Below are 21,772 nucleotides of genomic sequence, written 5' to 3'. Positions count from 1 at the left end.
TCTAACCCACTTCCCACCGTCCTTCTGTTCTCCTTCGTTCCGATCTGTTCTGTCTTTCTATGGAAGCTGTAGTTTCAGCTCTACGTCTCTTCTCCTTCCTTTCCTTCCCGTGCCAGCTGGCCCAGATCACTGGGGCAGCTGCAGCACTCGTTCCTCCATCCCTTCTTCCAAGGGATCCTCACTCCTCACTTAGTGACTGTACTTCCCAGACTGACTGACTCAGACTGACCTCAGACTGAACTGAAATCCTACACTTTCCTCTTCTTTTATACTAACTCCACCCATCTCCCAGCACCTCTCGTGTTACGAAGCCAGGCACCACAAAAGGTACTCTATTACCTTTCCAGCATAAAGCATGGATGGGCCCCTGCTGAACTATCCTGTGTGTGGGATGCAGGTGTTGGAGTGTGGTTAGGAGTTCCCACCTTACCTGGATGGTGAGGCACCACACCTTAGGAGAAGGTGCAGTACCTCTGTGGCCACTGAAGCCTCAGGGGCGCCACAGATCTAAATATTCATTTCACTTTCATGCTGTCCGCTATTGGGGCCCACAGACCAGGGCCCCTGCTCCCGCAAGGGACCACAGCCCATGCGGCTGCTATGGGGTTGTAAGTGAGGGGGACTTGGCAACAATGCCGCCCCCCAGTGAGCGCTGCATTCAACTAAATCTGCATCAGATGTGGATACAGTTGAAAGCAATAATGGAGGAGAGAGCCTCAGGTAACGCTCCCTCTCCCATAATTCACATCTGTCTCTGACACAGTGGGTGCATGATGACATCACTTAATCGGAGCAGAGCCGCCCCCGGAATTGGTGCGGGAGCGAGGAGGAGAGGTGAGTTTTGTGTGTTTTTGTTTTTTTTTTTTTTTTTTTATATACAGTATATCAGTCCTGGTTGCATAATACCCTATGAGGGGGGGCGGCAAGATTGTTTTCTTTGCATGTCCAATATTTCTTCTTGAAATTCATCAAGAGCCACCAAGCCACATACTCTAGTTACCCCAGAGAGGTTTCTCTACTAGTTACTCATTTATTACTGATGAAGATCGTTGACTTTGATCATTTCAGTAGATGTGTTATTGTCTATATTCACAGTTTTTGACTACAGTAGTTACAGCCCAAAGGACTCTGATTTAATCACTTCCCGCGGCCAGTTTTGTGTTCCTAGTCAGGCCTCACATATGAAATCTGACATGTGTCACTCTATGTGGTAATCTTTAGAATTTTTCACAAAAGATATAAGGAAATAAATGGATCAGAAGGGAAGGAGCACTACTAAATTGCAGATCTTGCTGGAATAGTTTTTCTGACACAATGTATTGGGGACACTGCTCGTGGTTACCTGGCAGCTCAAAAGATGTCCACCGTGAACAAGCTTGGCACTATCCACTCCATTTTCCAGATCCCAGGGATTGTCTTGCTCATTACCCTTTAACTCCTCTACATAGACCTGGACTTACACAGACTCCTAGGCTTGAGCCATGGTGATACCTGCTGTTCTGTGGAGTGAGATGGTGTCACGCTTACAGTGACAGCAGTCAGGAGTGGTGTGCCTGTCAGGTGGCAGAGATCCCTATTCAGACAGGTAGTGCACTGGAGGTACGGTAGTCCCAGAAGCAGGGCAGGAGATCGGTGTCAGGTAAGAAATCCTGCTCCAGGACCTGCGGGAGGGGAGGAGCGGCAGAGAAGCTCTCAGTGCCCGCAGGACCTTCCTACCATGTGACCGCACGTCAGGGGAGTGGGCGGAGCTCACCTCCGAGATGCAGCAGCGCTGGTCAGAGGTATCAGTGCTGCAGAGATTACTCAGAAAACGTAGTCAGAAGAGCCAAGGGGTCATGCACAGGTCAGGCAACGTAGTACAGGAGCGAGAAACAGCGGGTAGTCAGGAGAAGCAGAGGGTCAAAACACGAGATGACAGCAGAGGTACCAAAGGAGCAAACGTAGAGAAGTCAAGACAAAGCCAGGGGTCATACACGGGTCGGGCAGACGGGTACCAAGTCAGAATCCAAGAGACGTAAACCAAGTCCAAAACAGGTCATACACCAGGCAAGCGTACAGGAACAGGCGAGAGGCACAAACGGAGCAGGGTCGGGCACACTCACATTAGTTTAAATGACAGGGAGGGGTGCTCATCTGAAGCTATAACCCCTGCACCACCTGTCCCGGATCCTGCATAAACCATGACAGATGGAAGGAAGAATAGTCAGGTAGCCGGGTCAGAACCAGGAGGGCAGAGAAAATAAAGAATGAGAAGACTCAAGAGTAGTCAGTAAATGGGCCGTGGTTCACAACTGGAAACAAATTCACAAGCCGGGAGCTGAGCACCGGACTGAACCAGAGGAGCACAACGCTGTGTCTGGCAGATTCCGGCAATATGCTTTGAGCTTTAGTACAGTGAAGTTATTTTCAATTGGCTGAAGCAGGGAGCAGAATACTTCACCTGGACAGCACACACACCCATACCACCAGAATGGATGGTACTATAGTTCCCAGGCACCCTAATCTTAATGACTGGACAGCGCCGGTGCCACCCAGAGCTTCTGGCTATGACATCTCCTCCAATAACAGCACTTGCCTGCAGAATGAATACGGCAGCGCCTGGTGACAGAAGTAAATGTCGCAGGAGCAGTTTCCAGAGAGGATGTAGATAAAACTAGGAGGAGAAAAAATGTGTAATAGGGTTTTATCCTATGGAGATAAAGTTGTTAAATAAGGTTATGCTAACCTAATTTAGTTGTGTATATACAACAATTCCATGGCTTATAAATCCGGATACTGCAGGTCCAAGGGGTCATCAGAATTTGTGAATAATCTGTGCTGTTGATATTACATGTAATAGATTCAAGTACAGACAGAAAGTATTTCCAGATTCTCCTTTATTCAGTCAACGCGTTTCGAAGTGCTACAGTGCATCAGGACAAGAAAACCATAATTTACCACACATTCCCCAGAGGGAATATGACACACCATTTGTAGAAGCCCTAATAAATCAAAAAGGCAGAAAACCAGAGGAGTAGAAATCCCGATAAAGTGACTCCATCTTAGAAATTTTAAACCTCAATGAGTTCATGTATAGGAGCAGTGAATATTTTGACTCCACAGACACTTTCTGGAAATTAGCACTCTGTGGATCTTGGAAAGTGAAAATTGCACATTTGCCATTTTATTAACCAACACCTCGTACCCAGATTGTGCTCCAGGAGACACACTGTAAATAAAGTGGATTCTTCTCACTTTAATAATGCCAAATACAGGGATGCTGATGTTGTTTGGGCACACTTCAAGGCTCAGAGACGAGAGGGAGATTTGACTTTGGGATAGCAGATATTTCTGGATTGGTTTATGGAAGTCATGAAGCTTTGCAAGAGCCTTTAACCCACTAATAATGTGGAAACTTCTAGTTTTCCACTGACAGATGATGGGCCTTACTGGGGCCATATTTTTTGAAGGATGAGTAGAAGCTTTTAATAGTATTATTTTCACCAACATAACATTGCTTGGTGGCTTTTTATTCCATATTTGGGAGGCAGAATGAACAAACAGTTGAACACTACGCTCTACTGGTTCATCCGATGAGGTTTTCTATTAGTTTTCCATTTCTAAACTAGAACAATGTGGGAAGGGAAGCAAAAGGCCAGAAAAAGCCATGCACCTGATAAATGCTATTGAGAACTCTGCTATTAGAAGTGGGAGGAAAGAACAAAGACAAAAAAAATCTAAATAATAAAAATATTGGAGAAAGAGAAACCAATCACAAACTAAAATGTTTCTATACTAATGCAGAAAGCATGGGCAACAAACAAGGAGAATTGGAACTACTAACGCAGGAGAAGAAATATGATGTCATTGGAATCACTGAAACTTGGTGGGACGATACACATGATTGTAATACAAGGCATAGAAGGATACAACTTATTTGCAAGAAACAGACTTGATAAACGAGGAGGATGTGTTGCATTGCATGTTAGAAACACGTATATCTGCACAGAGATTGAACCTTCAGAGACTGGGAGTTCTGTGGAAACTGTTTGGGTAAGAATACAAGGACAGAACAATGGTGTTATAACTTTATATACTCTGTGTAATGGAGGTCAGTGACGTGGATCAGAAAAGAGGCCTGAGCTCATAGGTTTTCAGTTCTGTAGTATTTATCAGAATCAAGCAGGTTTACAGATAAGACACAGCAGGGTAAAAGCAGATGAAGATAATAAGGCAGTTAGCAAACGTACAGACCGTGGAGACGTATGAAGTCCAAGTTGCCAGGCCTGCTAGCAGGAAACAGTCCTTGAAGTGGAGGTGGGTGCAGAGCTGATCCGAAGAAACAAGTCTTTACAATGAGACCAAGATTCACAGGCAGGCGGGGTATCCCAAGGTAACGAAGAGACGAGCTAGGTAGCAGTCCTTCCAGCTTGATAACAAGTCCAAGAACAAGTATACTCAAGCAATGAGTAATCATACAGAGCATCCTTATATACAGAGCAGACAGGAACAAGAGAGATCAACACAGGAAATAAGATGGCCCCCGTTGAGGCTCGTGACTCCATCTTGGATGAGGGCAAAAATGAACTAAACTAAGGGCAAAGCAGAAACTGAGCGACAGACATAAGGCAAGGATTTCAGAGAAACGGATATGCAGGCCAAGTCCTTACATTACTCTCCCCTTAAAAGACGTCCTCTGGACGATCTTAAGTCCGGCTTATTGGGATATCTGCTGTGGAACAGTCTGATTAAGTGAGGAGCATGGACGTTCTCCACTGGTTCCCAGGAATTCTCTTCAGCCGAATATCCTTGCCATTTTACCAAGTATTGGAGACGTCTCCTATGAACCCGTGAATCCAAGATCCTTTCCACGATGAATTCCTCTTGCTCGTCAACGAGAACTGGGTCAGGAGGAGCAGAGGTGCGTCCGGGAAAAGGGTTAGGCACTGCCGGCTTTAACAAAGAAACATGAAAGACAGGATGAATTTTCAATGAGTTAGGCAACTTGAGTCGACAGGCTACAGAATTCACTATACTGCTGATCTTATATGGGCCGACATATTTTTGCCCCAGTTTAGACGTTGGGATCCTGAGCTTCAAGTTCTTAGTTGAGAGCCAAACCATGTCTCCTACCTTGTACATTGGAGCTGGCTTACGGAATTTGTCTGCTGCCTTCTTGTATCTTTCCTGTGCTGAACCTAAAGTGTCTTTAAGAACTTCCAAATTGCGTTGCAAGGATGAAATGCGGTCAGCTACCGCAGGCACAGACATGTCTATTGGAAGTCGAGGAAGAATACTGGGGTGGTATCCCTTGTTGGCAAAGAACGGAGACAATTTGGTGGAAGCATTCTGAGAATTATTATATGTGAATTCAGCCAACGGAAGCAAACTCACCCAATCGTCCTGTAGGTGGCACACATAGCAACGCAGATATTGTTCCAAGGTCTGATTGGTCCGTTCAGTTTGGCTGTTAGACTGTGGATGAAAAGCAGATGACAATTTTACTTTGATGTCCAGAGCAGCACAGAAGCTTTGCCAAAACCGTGAGGTAAATTGTACCCCACGATCCGATATTACTTCATCCGGAGCTCCGTGCAAACGAAAAACATTTTGTACAACAAGATCTGCTGTTTGTTTAGCCGTTAGTACACCAGCACAGGGAATGAAATGAGCAGCTTTAGTCAGCCGGTCAACTACTACTAGAATTGTGTTTTTCCCCTGTGACAGAGGCAACTCAACAATAAAGTCCATTGAAATAGACCCCCAAGGCCGAGAAGGAACAGGCAGAGGTTGCAAGAGTCCTGTCGGTGAGGAGCGAGGAACTTTTGACCTGGCACATACCTCACATGACGACACATACTGAAGCACATCTTTCCGAAAGGTTGGCCACCAAAAAAAAGAGACAGAAATTCCTGAGTCTTCTGAACTCCCCTATGGCCGGGAAACTTTGAGTCATGCATTAGTTTTAAGACACTCAGTTTTACTGTTTCTGGAACATACAAACGCTGTCCTTGAAACCAAAGTCCATTCTTGAAAGTTAGATTTACCTGGGTGAGGGGTAGCCCCAAAAGCGAATCTGCAGCATAAGCCTCCTTAATCTCCGTTAAAGATCTTGATTATGTAGGACACTTACAAAGTTCTTCTCAGATAGAATGGTCCTTGGAGGCGAAGCCGGAGTTGCTTCATCTGCATGAATCCTGGACAGTGCATCAGCCTTTCCATTGCGAGAGCCCGGCCTATAGGAGATGACAAAATCAAACTGGTTAAGGAAAAGATTCCACCGAGCCTGTCTGGGTTTTAGACATCTTGCCGACCTCATAAATTCGAGATTCCGGTGATCCGTGAGTATAACAATCTGTTGGGATGCTCCTTGTAACAGATGTCTCCATTCTTTAAATGCGGTTATAATGGCTAACAGTTCTTTGTTGCCAACGTCTTAATTCCTTTCGGCAGGTGATAACTTGAGAGAGAAAGTCACACGGATGCAAGAGATCTTTCTCACCTGTCCTTTGCGAGAGTATGGCCCCTACCGCACAGTCCGAGGCGTCCACTTCCACTATGAAGGCCTTGTCTGGGTCAGGATGTACGAGAACGGGAGCTGTCGTAAATTTAGACTTTAATGTGGAAAATGCTGTTTGAGCTTGAGGTGACCAGACAAATGGTGTCTTCTTCCGGGTTAAATGAGTGATGGGTGCAACGATTGCTGAAAAATTTTTAATGAATCGTCTGTAGAAATTAGCGAATCCGATGAATCGCTGTACCTCCTTCACTGATTTGGGAGTTGGCCACTCCTGAATGGCTTGCGTCTTGCTTACATCCATGCTGAGACCCTGGGGAGAAATAACATATCCCAAAAATTGAATTTCTGTTTTGTGAAACTCACATTTCTCCAGTTTAATGTATAAATGATTTTGCCGTAGACTATCCAAAACCATTTTCACGTGTCGCTGATGATCCTCGATATTGCTGGAAAAAATTAAAATGTCATCCAAGTAAATCACAACAAAAATATCAAGTATGTCTCTGAAAACATCATTTGCCAAGTGCTGGAACGTAGCTGGTGCATTACGGAGGCCAAAAGACATAACTAGGTACTCAAAATGTCCATAACGTGATCGAAATGCCGTTTTCCACTTGTCGCCAGGACGAATTCGTACTAAATTGTATGCTCCACGAAGATCTAATTTAGTGAAGATTTTGGCGTGTCGAACTCTCTCAAGTAACTCGGGAATTAGTGGAAGTGGGTAAGAGTTCCTGATTGTGATTTTGTTGAGCTCCCGGTAGTCAATGCATGGACGAAGTGAACCATCTTTCTTTTTGACAAAGAAGATTGGGGCACCCGCTGGGGAGGAAGATGGTCGTATAAACCCTTTAGCTAAATTTTCGTCAATATACACTTTAAGAGCTTTTAATTCCAGACCAGACAGTGGATAAATACTCCCGAATGGAATTGCGGCACCAGGCAATAATTCCACGGGGCAATCATATGGCCGATGTGGCGGTAATTTATCCGCATTTTTCTTGTCACACACATCACTAAATTCCCGATACTCTACCGGTAGCGTTGAGTCGACCGCGGCTGCTGTTTTCCCTGGAGCCAGCTCTCTGGACGCTGCTGATTCATTTGGAAATTTTAACTCCTTTGTTGTCCAATTGATCGTAGGATTACGCAGCCATAACCAAGGCAGACCTAAAATAATAGGAAAATTAGGAGAGTAAATCATTAAAAAAGACATTTTTTCCGAATGATCTGCCCCCATATGGATCTTTAGTGGGACTGTTTCGAGTTTCACAGGCCCAGATATCAATGGAGACCCGTCCACGGTCTCCATAAACACCGGAGAGTCCCTCTTTCGTGAAAGAATGCCATGTTTCTCAGCAAAGGAAGTGTCCATGAGATTGCTGCAAGCTCCAGAGTCTATCATGGCGGAGCACGTGATCCAGCGGGAATGTACCCAGATCTTGATAGAAATGCAACAGAGCGAATCTCTCCTGGCTGTGGTAGAACTCGCAGAAAGTAAGGCGATATCCACAGGTGATGAGGCCTCCGATGAATCATCAGGGAAATCAAAATTTGCAGCCGTTATTTCCTGACTGTGTGAATGAGAACCTACCGAAGAAATATCTGAAAAGTCAAGTTCGGTCACTGCAGCTGCGGACTTGTGATTTTTCCCAGGGCACTCCGATATATAATGACCCGACTTTCCGCAATAGAAACACAAGTTCTCCTTGAAACAATGTTCCTTACGTGTATCAATAACTTTTCTCCGTACTGCGTCGACCTGCATAGGTTCAGACTCTGTCTGGGATAAAGTCTTGCTCGACGCCTCCCTGGTGGAGGAAGGGAAAGACATGAGGTTATTACGATTAGCCTCAGCCCATTTTTCCTGTCGACGTTCAGTGAGACGAATGTCAATCCGAATACAATGATGTATAAAGTCAGCTAGATTAGTAGGTGATTCTCCTCGAGCCAGTTCGTCCTTAATTGAAGCAGACAAACCTCTCCTGAACACTGCATACTTTGAAGAATCGCACCATGTCGTATCCAGCACCCACCTCCGGAACTCCATTGCATATTCCACCACCGGACGCTTCCCTTGACGAAGTGTCAGTAATGCGGTTTCTGCTGTTAAACTTCGGTTGGGGTCATCAAACATTTGAGACATTGCGGCAGTAAAGTCATTCAAAGAATTCAGGCATACATCATTAGTCTCAATTAATGGATTAGCCCAGGCTAACGCTTTGTTTGTTAGCAACATAATCATAGTCAATACTTTATCTCGATCAGTTAAAAACTGGGCCGCACGTGCAGAGAAATACAGCTGACATTGATTCAAAAATCCCCGAAATTTCTCTCTTTCACCACCGAACCTGAATGGTGGGAGTTTAGGAAAACCCGGAGCTGGAATTGGAGCCGGGGCAGCAACCACAGCTGCAGTCTCTACATTTGAAAGTCGAGACGCTAAGGCCTCAATAGACGTATCGGCCACATTCGCGTTATGATTGGTTTGCGATTCTAAGGTCCCCAGCTTTGTTTTAATAGCCTGCAGCTCCCCATGAAGTCCAGAAACAAATGAGCAAAGTTTCTTCATTCATACCTCCATAGAATCTGACCCCAGAGATCTCCATATTTGATGGCTTGAGTATTCTGTTATAACTTTATATACTCTGTGTAGTGGAGGTCAGTGACGTGGATCAGAAAAGAGGCCTGAGCTCATAGGTTTTCAGTTCTGTAGTATTTATCAGAATCAAGCAGGTTTACAGATAAGACACAGCAGGGTAAAAGCAGATGAAGATAATAACGCAGTGAGCAAACATACAGACCGTGGAGACGTATGAAGTCCAAGTTGCCAGATCCGGAGACCTGGAGAGCAGGCCAGGCCTGCTAGCAGGAAACAGTCCTTGAAGTGGAGGTGGGTGCAGAGCTGATCCGAAGAAACAAGTCTTTACAAGATTCACAGGCAGGCGGGGTATCCCAAGGTAACGAAGAGACGAGCTAGGTAGCAGTCCTTCCAGCTTGATAACAAGTCCAAGAACAAGTATACTCAAGCAATGAGTAATCATACAGAGCATCCTTATATACAGAGCAGACAGGAACAAGAGAGATCAACACAGGAAATAAGATGGCCCCCATTGAGGCTCGTGACTCCATCTTGGATGAGGTCAAAAATGAACTAAACTAAGGGCAAAGCAGAAACTGAGCGACAGACATAAGGCAAGGATTTCAGAGAAACGGATATGCAGGCCAAGTCCTTACAAATGGAAAGGACACCATTGTAGGCATTTACTACAGGCCGCCTGTGCAAGCTGCAGATATGGATGAACTCTTTATGCATCAAATGGCCAAGTTCTCCAAAAAATATGACATAGTTGTCATGGGAGATTTCAACTATCCAGACATTTGTTGGGAATCTCTCTCAGGCAAAACTAACAGGTCAAGGAAATTCTTATCCTCTCTTGCTGACAACTTTATCTTCCAAAAGGTAGGGGAGAAAACAAGGGGAACTGCTACCTTGGATCTAATCCTTATAAACAGGGAGGAAATGGTTGAGGAGGTAAAAGTGGCTGGGACCCTAGGAGGTAGCGACCGTGCTATTTTAGAATTTTGGATAACTAGAGGAAGAAGACCTGTAAAGACTCAGATGTCAAGGCTAGATTTCAGAAAGGCAGATTTTAAGGGATTTAGAAAGAGAATTGGAGGGATCCAATGGCTGGATATCCTTAAGGACAAAAATGTCCAGGAAGGATGGGAAATCTTGAAAAATGAAATTCTCAAAGCATAATTGTTAATTCCGAAAAGAGGGAAGAATAGGAAGCATTTAAGGCAACCAGGATGGATGAACACAGAACTTAAGCACATGCTAAAAAGGAAGAAAGTAATGTTTATGAAAATGGAAAGAGGGGAGGCATATCTAAAGAAGAATATAATGCTACCTGCAGGGCATGAATCAGATTATCTAAAGCTGACAATGAATTGAGGCTTGCAAGAGACGTCAAAAACAATAATAAATGATTTTGGGGGATATGTCAAAAGTAAAAGAAAAGTCAAAGATGCTATAGGATTTTTACAAGATGAAAATGATGAAATGGTAAGACAGGATAATGAGAAGGCCGAACTTTTAAATTCCTATTTTGCATCTGTTTTCTCTCAGAAAGGAAATGTAACCTCAACTGTTCTTCACTGTCCTATTAAGGGAATAGAAGAACCCAGGATATCTATAAATAGAAAGATAGTGAGGAAACGCTTAACTAACCTAAATGAATTCAAGTCTCCAGGTCCAGATGAATTGCACCCCAGAGTACTGAAGGAGATAGCAGAATAAATTTTTGAACCACTATCCATAATCTTTGAAAATTCTTGGAGAACAGGAGAAGTCCCAGAAGACTAGAGAAGAGCAAATGTTGTTCCTATCTTCAAAAAGGGGAAGAAGGTGGACCCAGGCAACTATAGGCTGGTGAGTCTGACTTCTATACCAGGAAAGTTCTTGGAACAAATTATTAAACAACATGTATGTAAGTACCTAGATAAGGAAGACGTGATTAAACAGAGCCAGCATGGGTTTGTAACTGATAACTCATGTCAGACTAATTTAATTTCCTTCTTTGACAGAATCACTGACTGGGTGGATCAGGGAAATGCGGTAGATACAGTATATCTTGACTTCATCAAAGCATTTGACAAAGTATCTCACACCATCCTTATTGAAAAAATGACTAAGTATGGAATGGACAAGGCAACTGTTAGGTGTGTTCATAACTGGCTTAGTCATCGGACCCAAAGAGTGGTCATAAATGACTGCACATCCAGTTGGAAGAATGTCTCAAGTGGGGTATCACAGGGCTCTGTCCTGGGCCCTGTATTGTTCAACATCTTTATCAATGATTTAGATAAAGGAATTGAGGGTAATCTGATTAAATTAGCTGATGACACAAAGCTAGGAGGGATAGCTAATACTAGAGAAGAGAGAGAGAGGATTCAAAAAGATATAAATAAACTGGAGCAGTGGGCAGCAACTAACAGAATGGTTTTTAACAGTGAAAAATGCAAGTTACTACATCTGGGCAATAAAAATGAAAAAAGCATATACAGAATGTATCATGCCCGCCATGTCCGCTATGCCTGTCATGCCCGCCATGTCTGTTGTGCCGCATGACCCCTGGAGCAGTGTGCACGTGCACTGAATTCTCATGCCCGTTATGTCTGCGAAATGTGCTGCGAAATGCCTGGAGCAGTGTGCACGCGCGACTTACCTCATAGCTGCTTGCTGTTGCTAGGTAACCATCTGTCTCTGCTCTGATTCTGCAATCCTCTCTGTATTCCTGGAGCCCCTGATCATGTGACCTTCCCTATGTTCCAGCACTGCCTGACCCAGCTAACCTCTCAGTGTTTGTTTGGAGCCCCTGATCATATGACCTTCTCTATGGTCTAGCCCAGTCTGATCTAGCAACGCTCTCTATGATCCTGGAGGACTGAAACGGAAGTTCTCCCCTGGTCCTGACCCGGAAGTGCAGGTGCTAATGCCCTATATCAGACCGCCCCTTCCTATGGTCGGGGCCTGAGTATTGTGTTGCTTCCCTGCATGGCTGCTTGGTCTGCTCGGTTGCTCTCTGTATTCTGTGCCCCTGCACACTGCCCTGTAGTGCGTCTCTGCACGCGCTCAGTGCTTGTACTCTGCCTCTTGTCCCATGCCTTGTCTTGTGTTTGTCCTTGTGCTTTGCCTTGTCCTTCCTGTGTTCTCTGCATTGCCTGCCTTGCCATGTCTTGCCTTTGCTATGCTTTGCCTTGTGGTCCTTCCTATGTTCTCTGTCTTTGCTTGTTCTTCCTTGCTCTTACCTATGGTGCTCTGTTGTGCCTCCTGGCACACGCACCATTCCTCCTCTCTTACCTATGGTGCTCTGTTATGTCTCCTGGCACACGCACCACTCCTCCTCTTTTACCTATGGTGCTCTGTAGTGCCTTCTGGCACACGCACCATTCCTCTCCTTTTACTTATGGTGCTCTGTTGTGCCTCCTGGCACATGCACCATTCCTCCTCTTTTACCTTTTGTGCTCTCTGGCACATTCCGGGGCTAGTCTCAAGGTCTCCCCCTTGACCCGGCTCTGGGCTTCGGCCTACGCTCCGCTGCTAGCTCTGTTCTCGCTCTGACCTGACTCTGTTTCTGCCTACGTTATGCTCCTTGCCCTGTAACTTGTCTTACCTTGTTTCTTGCCTTGCCTTGCCTTGTTTCTTGTGTTGCCTTGCCTTGTTTCTTCGTGTGCTCTTTGCATGCGCCTGGCCTTCCTAGCCTCCTGTTTGTGCCTCAGCTATGCCCGCCCTAGCCGTGCCCACCTGCTTGTGCCTCAGCCGTGCTCGTCGGTCAGTGACAGCTGTGTCGCCTGTTATGCCCCAGCCGGGTTCGCTGGAGTCTTGCCCGCCTGTCTGTGCTGCAGCCCGACCAGCTAGCCAGTGCCCCAGCCATGCTCTCTGTGCTTCCTTGCACCCACGCTGTCTCTGCACTGTTTGTGTGATCCTCTATTAGCACACGCAGGCCCTCGCCTGCCCCGTGGCATACCTCCCCGTGCTTCTTTAAAAGTGCACGCAGGTCTTGCCATGTACCCTGTCGTGCCCTATAACACGCACAGGTCCTAGCCTATACCCTGGCGTGCCCCTCTGCACGCACAGGATTCTGCCTTGAACCCTGTCCCTGGCTTGTCCCTCGACTCGCGCAGGACCTTGCTTTGTACCCTGACCCTGTTGTGTCCCTCGGCATGCGCAGGACCTTGCCTTGGACTTTGAACCCTGGCATGTCCCCTACACACGCACCGTACTTTGCACGTTGAACCTGGAGTGTCCCCTACACATACACCATGCACCTTGCCCTGGACCCTGGTGTGCCCCTAGCATGCACCCTGCCTGGAATCTTGCCTTGGACCTCGGCGTGTTCCATAACACGCACCATGTCTGGAGATCTATCGTGCCTCCTTGCCCGGACCCTGGTTTGCCTGCTGGATTCCCAGAACCTGCCATCACTGCCAGAAATCGTAAGCATGAAGACTGCGGCCTGATGTCCGGAGCTGGTGTCCACAGCCTGATGCCCTGATCCTTGCCAGCTGTCCGGAGTCCGATGCCATCGTGTCCTTGCCGGTAACCGGGCTTACCTTCTGGCACGTACCATGCCATGGACCTTGGCGTGCCACGCACGCACCTTGCTGTGTTTGCCTTTGTCACGTTTTGCACTCAATGTTATCCTGAATTAGCCTTAATGAAGATACCTTGGATTCACGTATTGTCTTATCTTGTTTCCTGCACGTCCTTTGTCGTCAGACACACGTACCTAGTGTCTACTTGACCGGCCGTCTGGTTCCAGCAGTCGTGGTGGCTCACCCCCTTGGTCTTGCCCCTGACACTCCCTGTATAGGGGGTGGTTCCTCACAAGGTCAGCTCGCTCTAGGTGGGTGGGTGCCACGACCCAGAGGGTCCACTCTAAAGAAATCGACTCAGCGTAAGCTGACCTCATCACAGAATGGGAGGAATAGGGCTAAGCAACAGCACATGTGAAAAAGACTTGGGCATACTAATAGATCACAGACTGAATATGAGTCAACAGTGTGATGCAGCAGGAAAAAGGCAAATGCAATTCTAAGATGTATTAACAGAAGCATACAGTTTAGATCACCTGAAATCATTATTGCCCTCTACTCCTCTTTGGTCAGGCCTCATCTGGAATACTGTGTCCAGTTTTAGGCACCACATTTTAAAAAAGACATCAACAAACTGGAGCAAGTTCAGAAAAGAGCGACCAGAATGGTGACCGGTCTGCAAACCCTGTCTTATGAGGAAAGGTTGCAGAATTTGGGAATGTTTAGCTTGTAAAAGAGAAGACTGAGAGGAGACTTAATAGCTGTCTACAAACATCTCAAGGGCTGTGACATTGTAGAAGTATCATCTTTATTCTCATTTGCACAAGGAAAGACTAGAAGCAATGAGATGAAACTGAATGGGAGGAGACAGATTAGATATTAGAAAAAACTTTTTTACAGTTTGATCAATGAGTGGAACAGGCTGCCATGAGAGGTGGTGAGCGTTCCTTCAATAGAAGTCTTCAAACAGAGGCTGGGCAGACATCTGTCTGGAATGATTTAGTGAATCCTGCTTTGAGCAGGGGGTTGGACCAGATGGCCCAGGAGGTCCCTTCCAACTCTGATTCTTTGATTCTAGACTGTGAACTGTCATTTTCTTGGTGAATGATTTAATATTTTTAAATAAACTGTCCATAAAAATGGCAAGTTAAGTAGAAATGTTCAAAAATATAAATTTCAAGGATGTTTTATTAAAAAATAATTGTTTTTTTTCTTGGCAGATGACTGTAACAGGAGATTGGAGAGACAGCTGACATCTTCAATTTTTAAATCAGATGATCCAAAGATCTTAAAGAATACAATTGAAGCAAATGCAATTACCCCAGATATAACATCATCCCTTCACTGCAAAGATGTATCATCTGATCCATTGAAACAGGTCCTGTCTTTTGATTCTTTACCAGCTATTAAGGAAAATCAAAGTCACAAAATAAGCATTAAAACAAAAATTCCTCCTAAAGCAAAGAAGCCATTTTCACTTTCAGAATGTGGAAATCGATTTCCCCGTGAAAAGTCTTTTTTAAAACATCAAAAAATTCACACAGCAGAGAATAGATTTTCTTGTTCTAAGTGTGGGAAATGTTTTAACCAGAAATCAAATTTTATCAGACATCAAAGAACTCACACAGGGGAGAAACCTTTTTCATGTTCAGAATGTGGGAAATGTTTTAAATGGAAAGTGCATCTTGATATCCACCAGAGAACCCACAGAGGGGAGAAGCCTTATTCATGTTCAGAATGTGGGAATTATTTTAACCAGAAAGCGCATCTTGATAGCCACCAGAGAACCCACACAGGGGAGAAGCCATTTTCATGTTCAGAATGTGGTAAATATTTTAACCGGAAAGCGCATCTTGATAGCCACCAGAGAACCCACACAGGGGAGAAGCCATTTTCATGTTCAGAATGTGGAAAATGTTTTACAGACAAATCAAACTTTATCAGACATCAAAGAACTCACACAGCGGAGAAGCCTTTTTCCTGTTCGGAATGTGGCAAATGTTTTAAATGTAAAACAAATCTTGATAGCCACCAGAGAACTCACAGAGGGGAGAAGTCTTTTTCATGTTCAGAATGTGGCAAATATTTTAGAGAGAAATCAAACCTTAGCAAGCATCAGAGAACTCACACAGGTGAGAAGCCTTATTCATGTTCAGAATGTGGCAAATATTTTAGAGAGAAATCAAACCTTAGCAAGCATCAGAGAACTCACACAGGTGAGAAGCCTTATTCATGTTCAGAATGTGGAAAATATTTTACAGAGAAATCAAGTCTTATAAAACATCAGAGAACCCACACAGGGGAGAAGCCATTTTCATGTTCAGAGTGTGGAAAATGTTTTAACCAGAAATCAAATTTTTGTAAGCACCAGAGAATCCACACAGGGGAGAAGCCTTATACATGTTCAGAATGTGGGAAACTTTTTATACAGAAATCATATCTTATCGCACATCAGAAAATTCACATTAAGGTTAAACTTGTTTAGAGTCAGGGCGATTTTTTTTTTTAACTTGAAATCACATCTTGTTAGACACCAGAGCAATCACACAAGGGAGAAGCCTTTTTCATGTTCAGAATGTGGGAAATGTTTTAACCAGAAAGCACATCTTGATAGCCACTGGCGAACCCACAAAGGGAAGAATGCCGCAACTACACCCAACACATTAGAAAGGACCTAGCTGCAACAACTAAAAACACCAATTTGGACCTAGCTTCCTAATAGGCCGTTGAGGGGTTTCTAATAACTCCTGAGGAACCAGAGAGGAGGCTGCATGACACTGTCAATAAGAGGAAAGGAAAGTGGGAAGTAGGTTGCGAAAACTGTATCTGGAATACTAAGACTTTCATATAGGGCAAAGAAATCAAGCTAAAGAGAACCAAAAATAAAATGAACAATTATAATCTCCTAGAAACCTAACAGTGACAGGAGGAAAAGGTGCTGGGGGGATCTAAAAGACTCATTACAAGAATACATCTGGATTTTACCAAGCAAGGTAAACCCCTTAGATGAAGTAGAGAAATGACTCAGAGTCACACTTTAACTTCTGAATATTTTTCAAGAACATGGATCCTAAAGCTGGATCTTGTGATGTGACTAATAGATGGGTGACAATACATTGGGATCGCATCTCTCTTTTTATACACCCTAAAGTCTTGTTTGCTTTTGCGGCTTCTTCTTGACATTGAGTACTGCTGCTCTCTTTAATTGTAATCAGAATACTGAAGTCCTTCTCCTGTTCTGTAGTCCTGAGTATGCTTCCATTTAATGTATATGCAGCAGTAGGATTACTCTGACCTAGGTACATTACTCTACATTTATCAGTATTTAATCTCTTTTGCCAAGTGTTTTCCCATTCAGACATCGTATTAAGATCATTTTGTAATATTGTACTGTCCAGGTCAGTTTTTAATAACTTGCATAGTTTGGTGTCATCAATAAAGACTCTTACCCTTGAGGAAGGTACATTGCTGTGGCGTAACACGTGGGGTCCGTGACTCTCTCCCTCTTCCGACTTCATATTGAGGGTTTCATTCCTTGTGGTTCTGATGAATAATTTATATTTAACACTTTGATAAGGGATTTATATCTTGCCCTCCTATGTTACACTGGGTTCATATTATCCTTACAGGCACCTTAGTGTATTTTACATTTACGTCAACCTGCACTATTGCTTATCTGGGCCTTTGGGGAACCCTTGTTTATTGGAGTTACATTTTTGCATGCACTTTTGGTATTTTCGGAGTCAGTCTTTTTTACGTTGTTTATTATGACATGGTGATTGTGCTTTGTTATAAAATGTATTCCCCCTACCTTCTTGACTGCTTTTAATTGCTTTTATACTCATTCCTGTGTATGTTTTGGTATCAATAAAGTATCTTTTTCATGTTTTTGGACATCCCAGCTTATATTGTTTTACTTTGGGTTATTGGTTTATCAACACAGTCTATTGCGTTTGGTGGCCGCCAGATAAGAAGAGATTCCAACTAGAGTAATGTAAGTTTAAAAAATAAATGTTTATTTATAACAATCAATAAATATGCATAAAAACTTAAAAAAGACAGAGCAAAACAACCTCCAAAAAAATGGGGGGGAAGGAAGAAGCACAAGGTTGTTGAAAATGAATAAAAAGTGGGAGTAAAAATGAATAAAGTAGGACCACTAGAGCTAGTATCAAATGCACAATGATTATGATACAAAAAGCAGAGAAGGGACAATATGCTGATATAAATTATTAATAGTAGAAATGCTTAATGATGTACACAATCAATTTAATACCAAATGCAAGATAAAGTGCAGTGTGCTGGTACAACATTGTCACTAGTGGAGATGTAGGAACAATTCTGTCAAAATTAGAGAACTCCTAAGAGGGTGCAGGGGTACGGATTCAAGGATTTATTCATCAAGCATATCTAATATATAAAGCTCAAGTGTGTGTGTGTGTATGTATGTATGTATGTTTGTGTGTATGTCCGGGATAGGCATCCACACCGTCGCAGCTACAGCCACAAAATTTGGCACAGTCACACGTCTGGACCCCGAGAGCGTCCTAAGCTATGTTGTGAGGCGCGTTACAATTCACTAAACAATTTTGCCCCTAGCTACATACTGTTGAAAAAGTGTGCGCGTATCAAGCCCCGCCCCTCATTATGATGTCACAATGGTTGCCATGGCGACGCTGATGTCATCATAGGTTGCAAGCCCCGCCGCTCATTATGATGTCATAATGGTTGACTATGAGATGGAGGATGTGTGATGGGTATATGGGCACTGGGCTATGGGATGGAGGATATGTATGATGGGTATATGGGCATGGGACTTTGGGATGGTGGATATGTATGATGGGTATATGGGCACTGGACTATGGGATGAAGGATATGTATGACGGGTATATGGGCAAGGGACTATGGGATGGCGGATATGTATGATGGGTATATGGGCACGGGACTATGGGATAGAGGATATGTATGATGGGTATATAGGCACGGGACTATGAGATGAAGGATGTGTGATGGGTATATGGGCACTCAACTATGGGATAGCGAATATGTATGATGGGTATATGGGCGTGGGACTATGGGATGGAGGATGTGTGGGTATATGGGCATGGGACTATGGGATGGAGGATGTGTGATGGGTATATGGGTACTCGACTATGGGATGGAGGATATGTATGATGGGTATATGGGCACAGGCCTATGGGATCGTGGATATGTATGATGCGTATTTGGGTACGGGACTATGGGATGGAGGATAATTATAATTTGCTATAACTAACCACAGTTAGTTTCTATGCTCGAGCAGTGCCGGGCTCTTCAGCTAGTGTGCTATATAGTTGAAAAACCCCCAATGCAAAACCCCACTCTCTAAAGGTAGAGGATACAGCCCTTACCCTAATAATTGTATCCCAGGATCAAATACATATGCTCATAAATATGGTGCCATTACCTGGGTAAAAGAAGATATGGGGTCACTACAGCTATCTTCTTTTACCCAGGTAATGGCACTATATTTATGAGCATATGTATTTGATCCTGGGATACAATTATTAGCATCCTATGAGGAACGGTTGCAGAATATGGGAATGTTTACCTTGCAAAAGAGAAGACTGAGAGGAGGCTTAATAGCTGTCTACAAATATCTCAAGGGCTGTCACCTTGTAGAAGGATCATCTTTATTCTCATTTGCACAAGGAAGCAATGGGATGAAACTGAATGGGAGGAGACACAGATTAGATATTAGAGAAACTTCTTGACAGTTAGAGTGATCAATGAGTGGAACAGGCTGCCATGAGAGGTGGTGAGATCTCCTTCAATAAAAGTCTTCAAATAGAGGCTGGACAGGCATCTTTCTTGGATGATTTAGTGAATCCTGCTTTGAGCAGGGGGTTGGACCAGATGGTCCAAGAGGTCCCTTCCAACTCTACCACTCTATGAACCAAACACACAAATTCAAAAGTCAGCATATAGATAACAATCTATGCCTCCTGGCTTACTGTAAATAAATGGATGATTAAGATTAAATGCTGTATCGTCACATTCCCCAGTTACTATGACATCGTCCCAGTCTACATGATTAAGCTCTTTCTTAATTTGTTGAAATAAGTTTTCCTTAAGTTCCAAGTTTTTTTTTAAATATTTTATTGAATATTACATATTATGTAGGGCCGGTCCCCTGTTTCCCAGCAGGGATTCCAACTTACCGCCGGGGCCCTACACTCCCTCACAGTATTCCTGCTGCTGCCCAGGGTCTATGTACAGCTCACAGATACCTGAGCACTGTGCTTAGGGTGCACGTGCGATCCCACCCTCTCCAATGGCTGGGGACACATATTCTTTAAGGCACTTCCACCTGATGGGAAGTGTCTGAGCAACATGACAGTTTTGCCTTGCATGCTTGCCATGCTCGTTTCCCAGTATACCTGTCCTGTATATCCGTGCCTGCCTGTGTTAGTTATATCTCCCAGGCCGTTTACCTACCTGAATATCAGCCATGTCCATCGGCACCTGCCTGCCCGTATATAAGCCATACCCACCTGCTCCAGCCATGCCAATCTGTATATCTGCCATTTATTGTGACAGTCCTGAGCATATAATCTGCTCTTGCCCAGAGAAACCAGGAAACTCCAGAGCCTAAGGTCTGTTGGAGAGGACACCCTGGACTAGAATCACCCCTGTCCATTGCTGACTCTGTCTCTATCCTTTTCCTGTGGCAACATCCATCTTATTGAGTCAGCCTACCTGGACTCTGGTTCTGAAAGTAATCTAATCCAACAGGGCATTGTCGAGAGATATAAAATCCAGATCCAGTGTCTACTGGATTCGTTGGTTTCATCTGTGGATGGAAAACATCTGTTATGAATGAGTCACCGGAGGAGGAAAAAACAAAAAATGCAAGCTAAGTCCAGAAAACCAGAGAGGTTGGTAGCTAGCGGATTGCAGACCCCTGGTCCTATTCACAACAACTAACAGTAGCCGTGGAGCGTTCCTACGGTGTTCCTAGACGCCTCTTCTTAGCTGGAGAACTAAATAAGCCTAAAGAAAGAAAGGGGAAATCTAAACTGCCCCAGAGCAGACCCCAAAGCAATAGACATCCCCCAACATGTATTGTCGGTGAAAACAGATGAAAACACGGACAGAAAGACAGGCAGAGCAAACGATGGGGCCCAACTAACTAGATAGGAAAGGACAGAAAATATGCTGGCTGCAATCCGAAAAAACCCTACCAAAAATGTCCCAACACGTCTGATAGGAAAAATGGCCCTGAAGTCACTAGACTTCAAAATCCCTATATCAGTACTCCGATATATTCTGAAGACAGAGCAAAAGAGATTTAACCGATAAGGGACAAAAATGGAATTTCAGCAGAGCCCCAGCCGGGGCTGACAGAACACAAAACTAAGCAAATCAGACAAAATCTCATGGAACAAAAGCAGAGCAAAACTTAGCTTTAGAAGACAGGAACTGAACTGGAGGCCAGAGCTCAGAGCAGAGAAATCACCAGCAACCCTACAGAGCGTCGGCTGCCTTATATCCACTCAGATTCCGGATGTCCAATCACAATCCACCTTTTCAGGTGACAGGTTTCTCCCATCCAAATCAGTTTCACTACCTCCTTTCACCAGCAGAGGGAGTTCATCGGACATCAAAGGTGAACGAGAAAATGAGCTCACAACAGTACCTCCCCCTTGAGGAGGGGTCACCGAACCCTCATCCACGCCACCAGGCCGATCAGGATGGGCCTGTTGAAAAGCACAAACCAATCTTTCGACAAGAATATCAGATGCAGAGACCCAAGAATTATCCTCCTGGCCATAACCCTTCCACTTAACCAAATACTGGAGTCTCCGTCTAGCCAGACGAGAATCCAGTATCTTCTCAACCTCATATTCCACATTACCTTCAACCAATACAGGGTCAGGAGGTGCCACCACAGGAACTACTGGCTCGACAAACCTCTTCAACAGAGACTTATGAAACACGTTATGGATCTTAAATGTAACAGGAAGAGCCAATCGAAAAGAGACCGGATTAAGAATCTCCAAAATCTTGTAAGGTCCAATAAATCTAGGTTTAAACTTTGGAGAAGCCACCTTCATAGAGATATTCTTTGATGACAACCAAACCGTATCACCCACCTTAAACCGAGGACCAATGGTCCTATGCCGGTTGGAA

General features: G+C 44.3%; 2 protein-coding genes across 8 annotated transcripts in view; both read left to right on the top strand.

Annotated features, from left to right (window-relative positions):
• LOC141094149 (uncharacterized) overlaps nucleotides 1–21,772 on the top strand; it is a 454,882-nt gene that overhangs the window by 180,465 nt on the left and 252,645 nt on the right. The gene's annotated exons all lie outside the window — the stretch shown is intronic.
• Nucleotides 1–21,772, top strand: part of LOC141094181 (uncharacterized) — an 87,781-nt gene that overhangs the window by 17,023 nt on the left and 48,986 nt on the right. Inside the window, exons 7-8 of the mRNA XM_073579941.1 lie at nucleotides 14,821–16,070; nucleotides 16,530–16,535. Coding sequence (XP_073436042.1) covers nucleotides 14,821–16,070; nucleotides 16,530–16,535 — 1,256 coding nt within the window. The remainder of the gene's footprint in view (nucleotides 1–14,820; nucleotides 16,071–16,529; nucleotides 16,536–21,772) is intronic.

This window comes from Dendrobates tinctorius, unplaced genomic scaffold, assembly GCF_039654945.1.
Source record: "Dendrobates tinctorius isolate UK_male_01 unplaced genomic scaffold, ASM3965494v1 ptg000063l, whole genome shotgun sequence".
NCBI classification, from domain to species: Eukaryota; Metazoa; Chordata; class Amphibia; order Anura; family Dendrobatidae; genus Dendrobates; species Dendrobates tinctorius.
The sequence above is the reverse complement of the archived record's forward strand: the minus strand, read 5'-3'. Positions and strand labels throughout refer to the sequence as shown.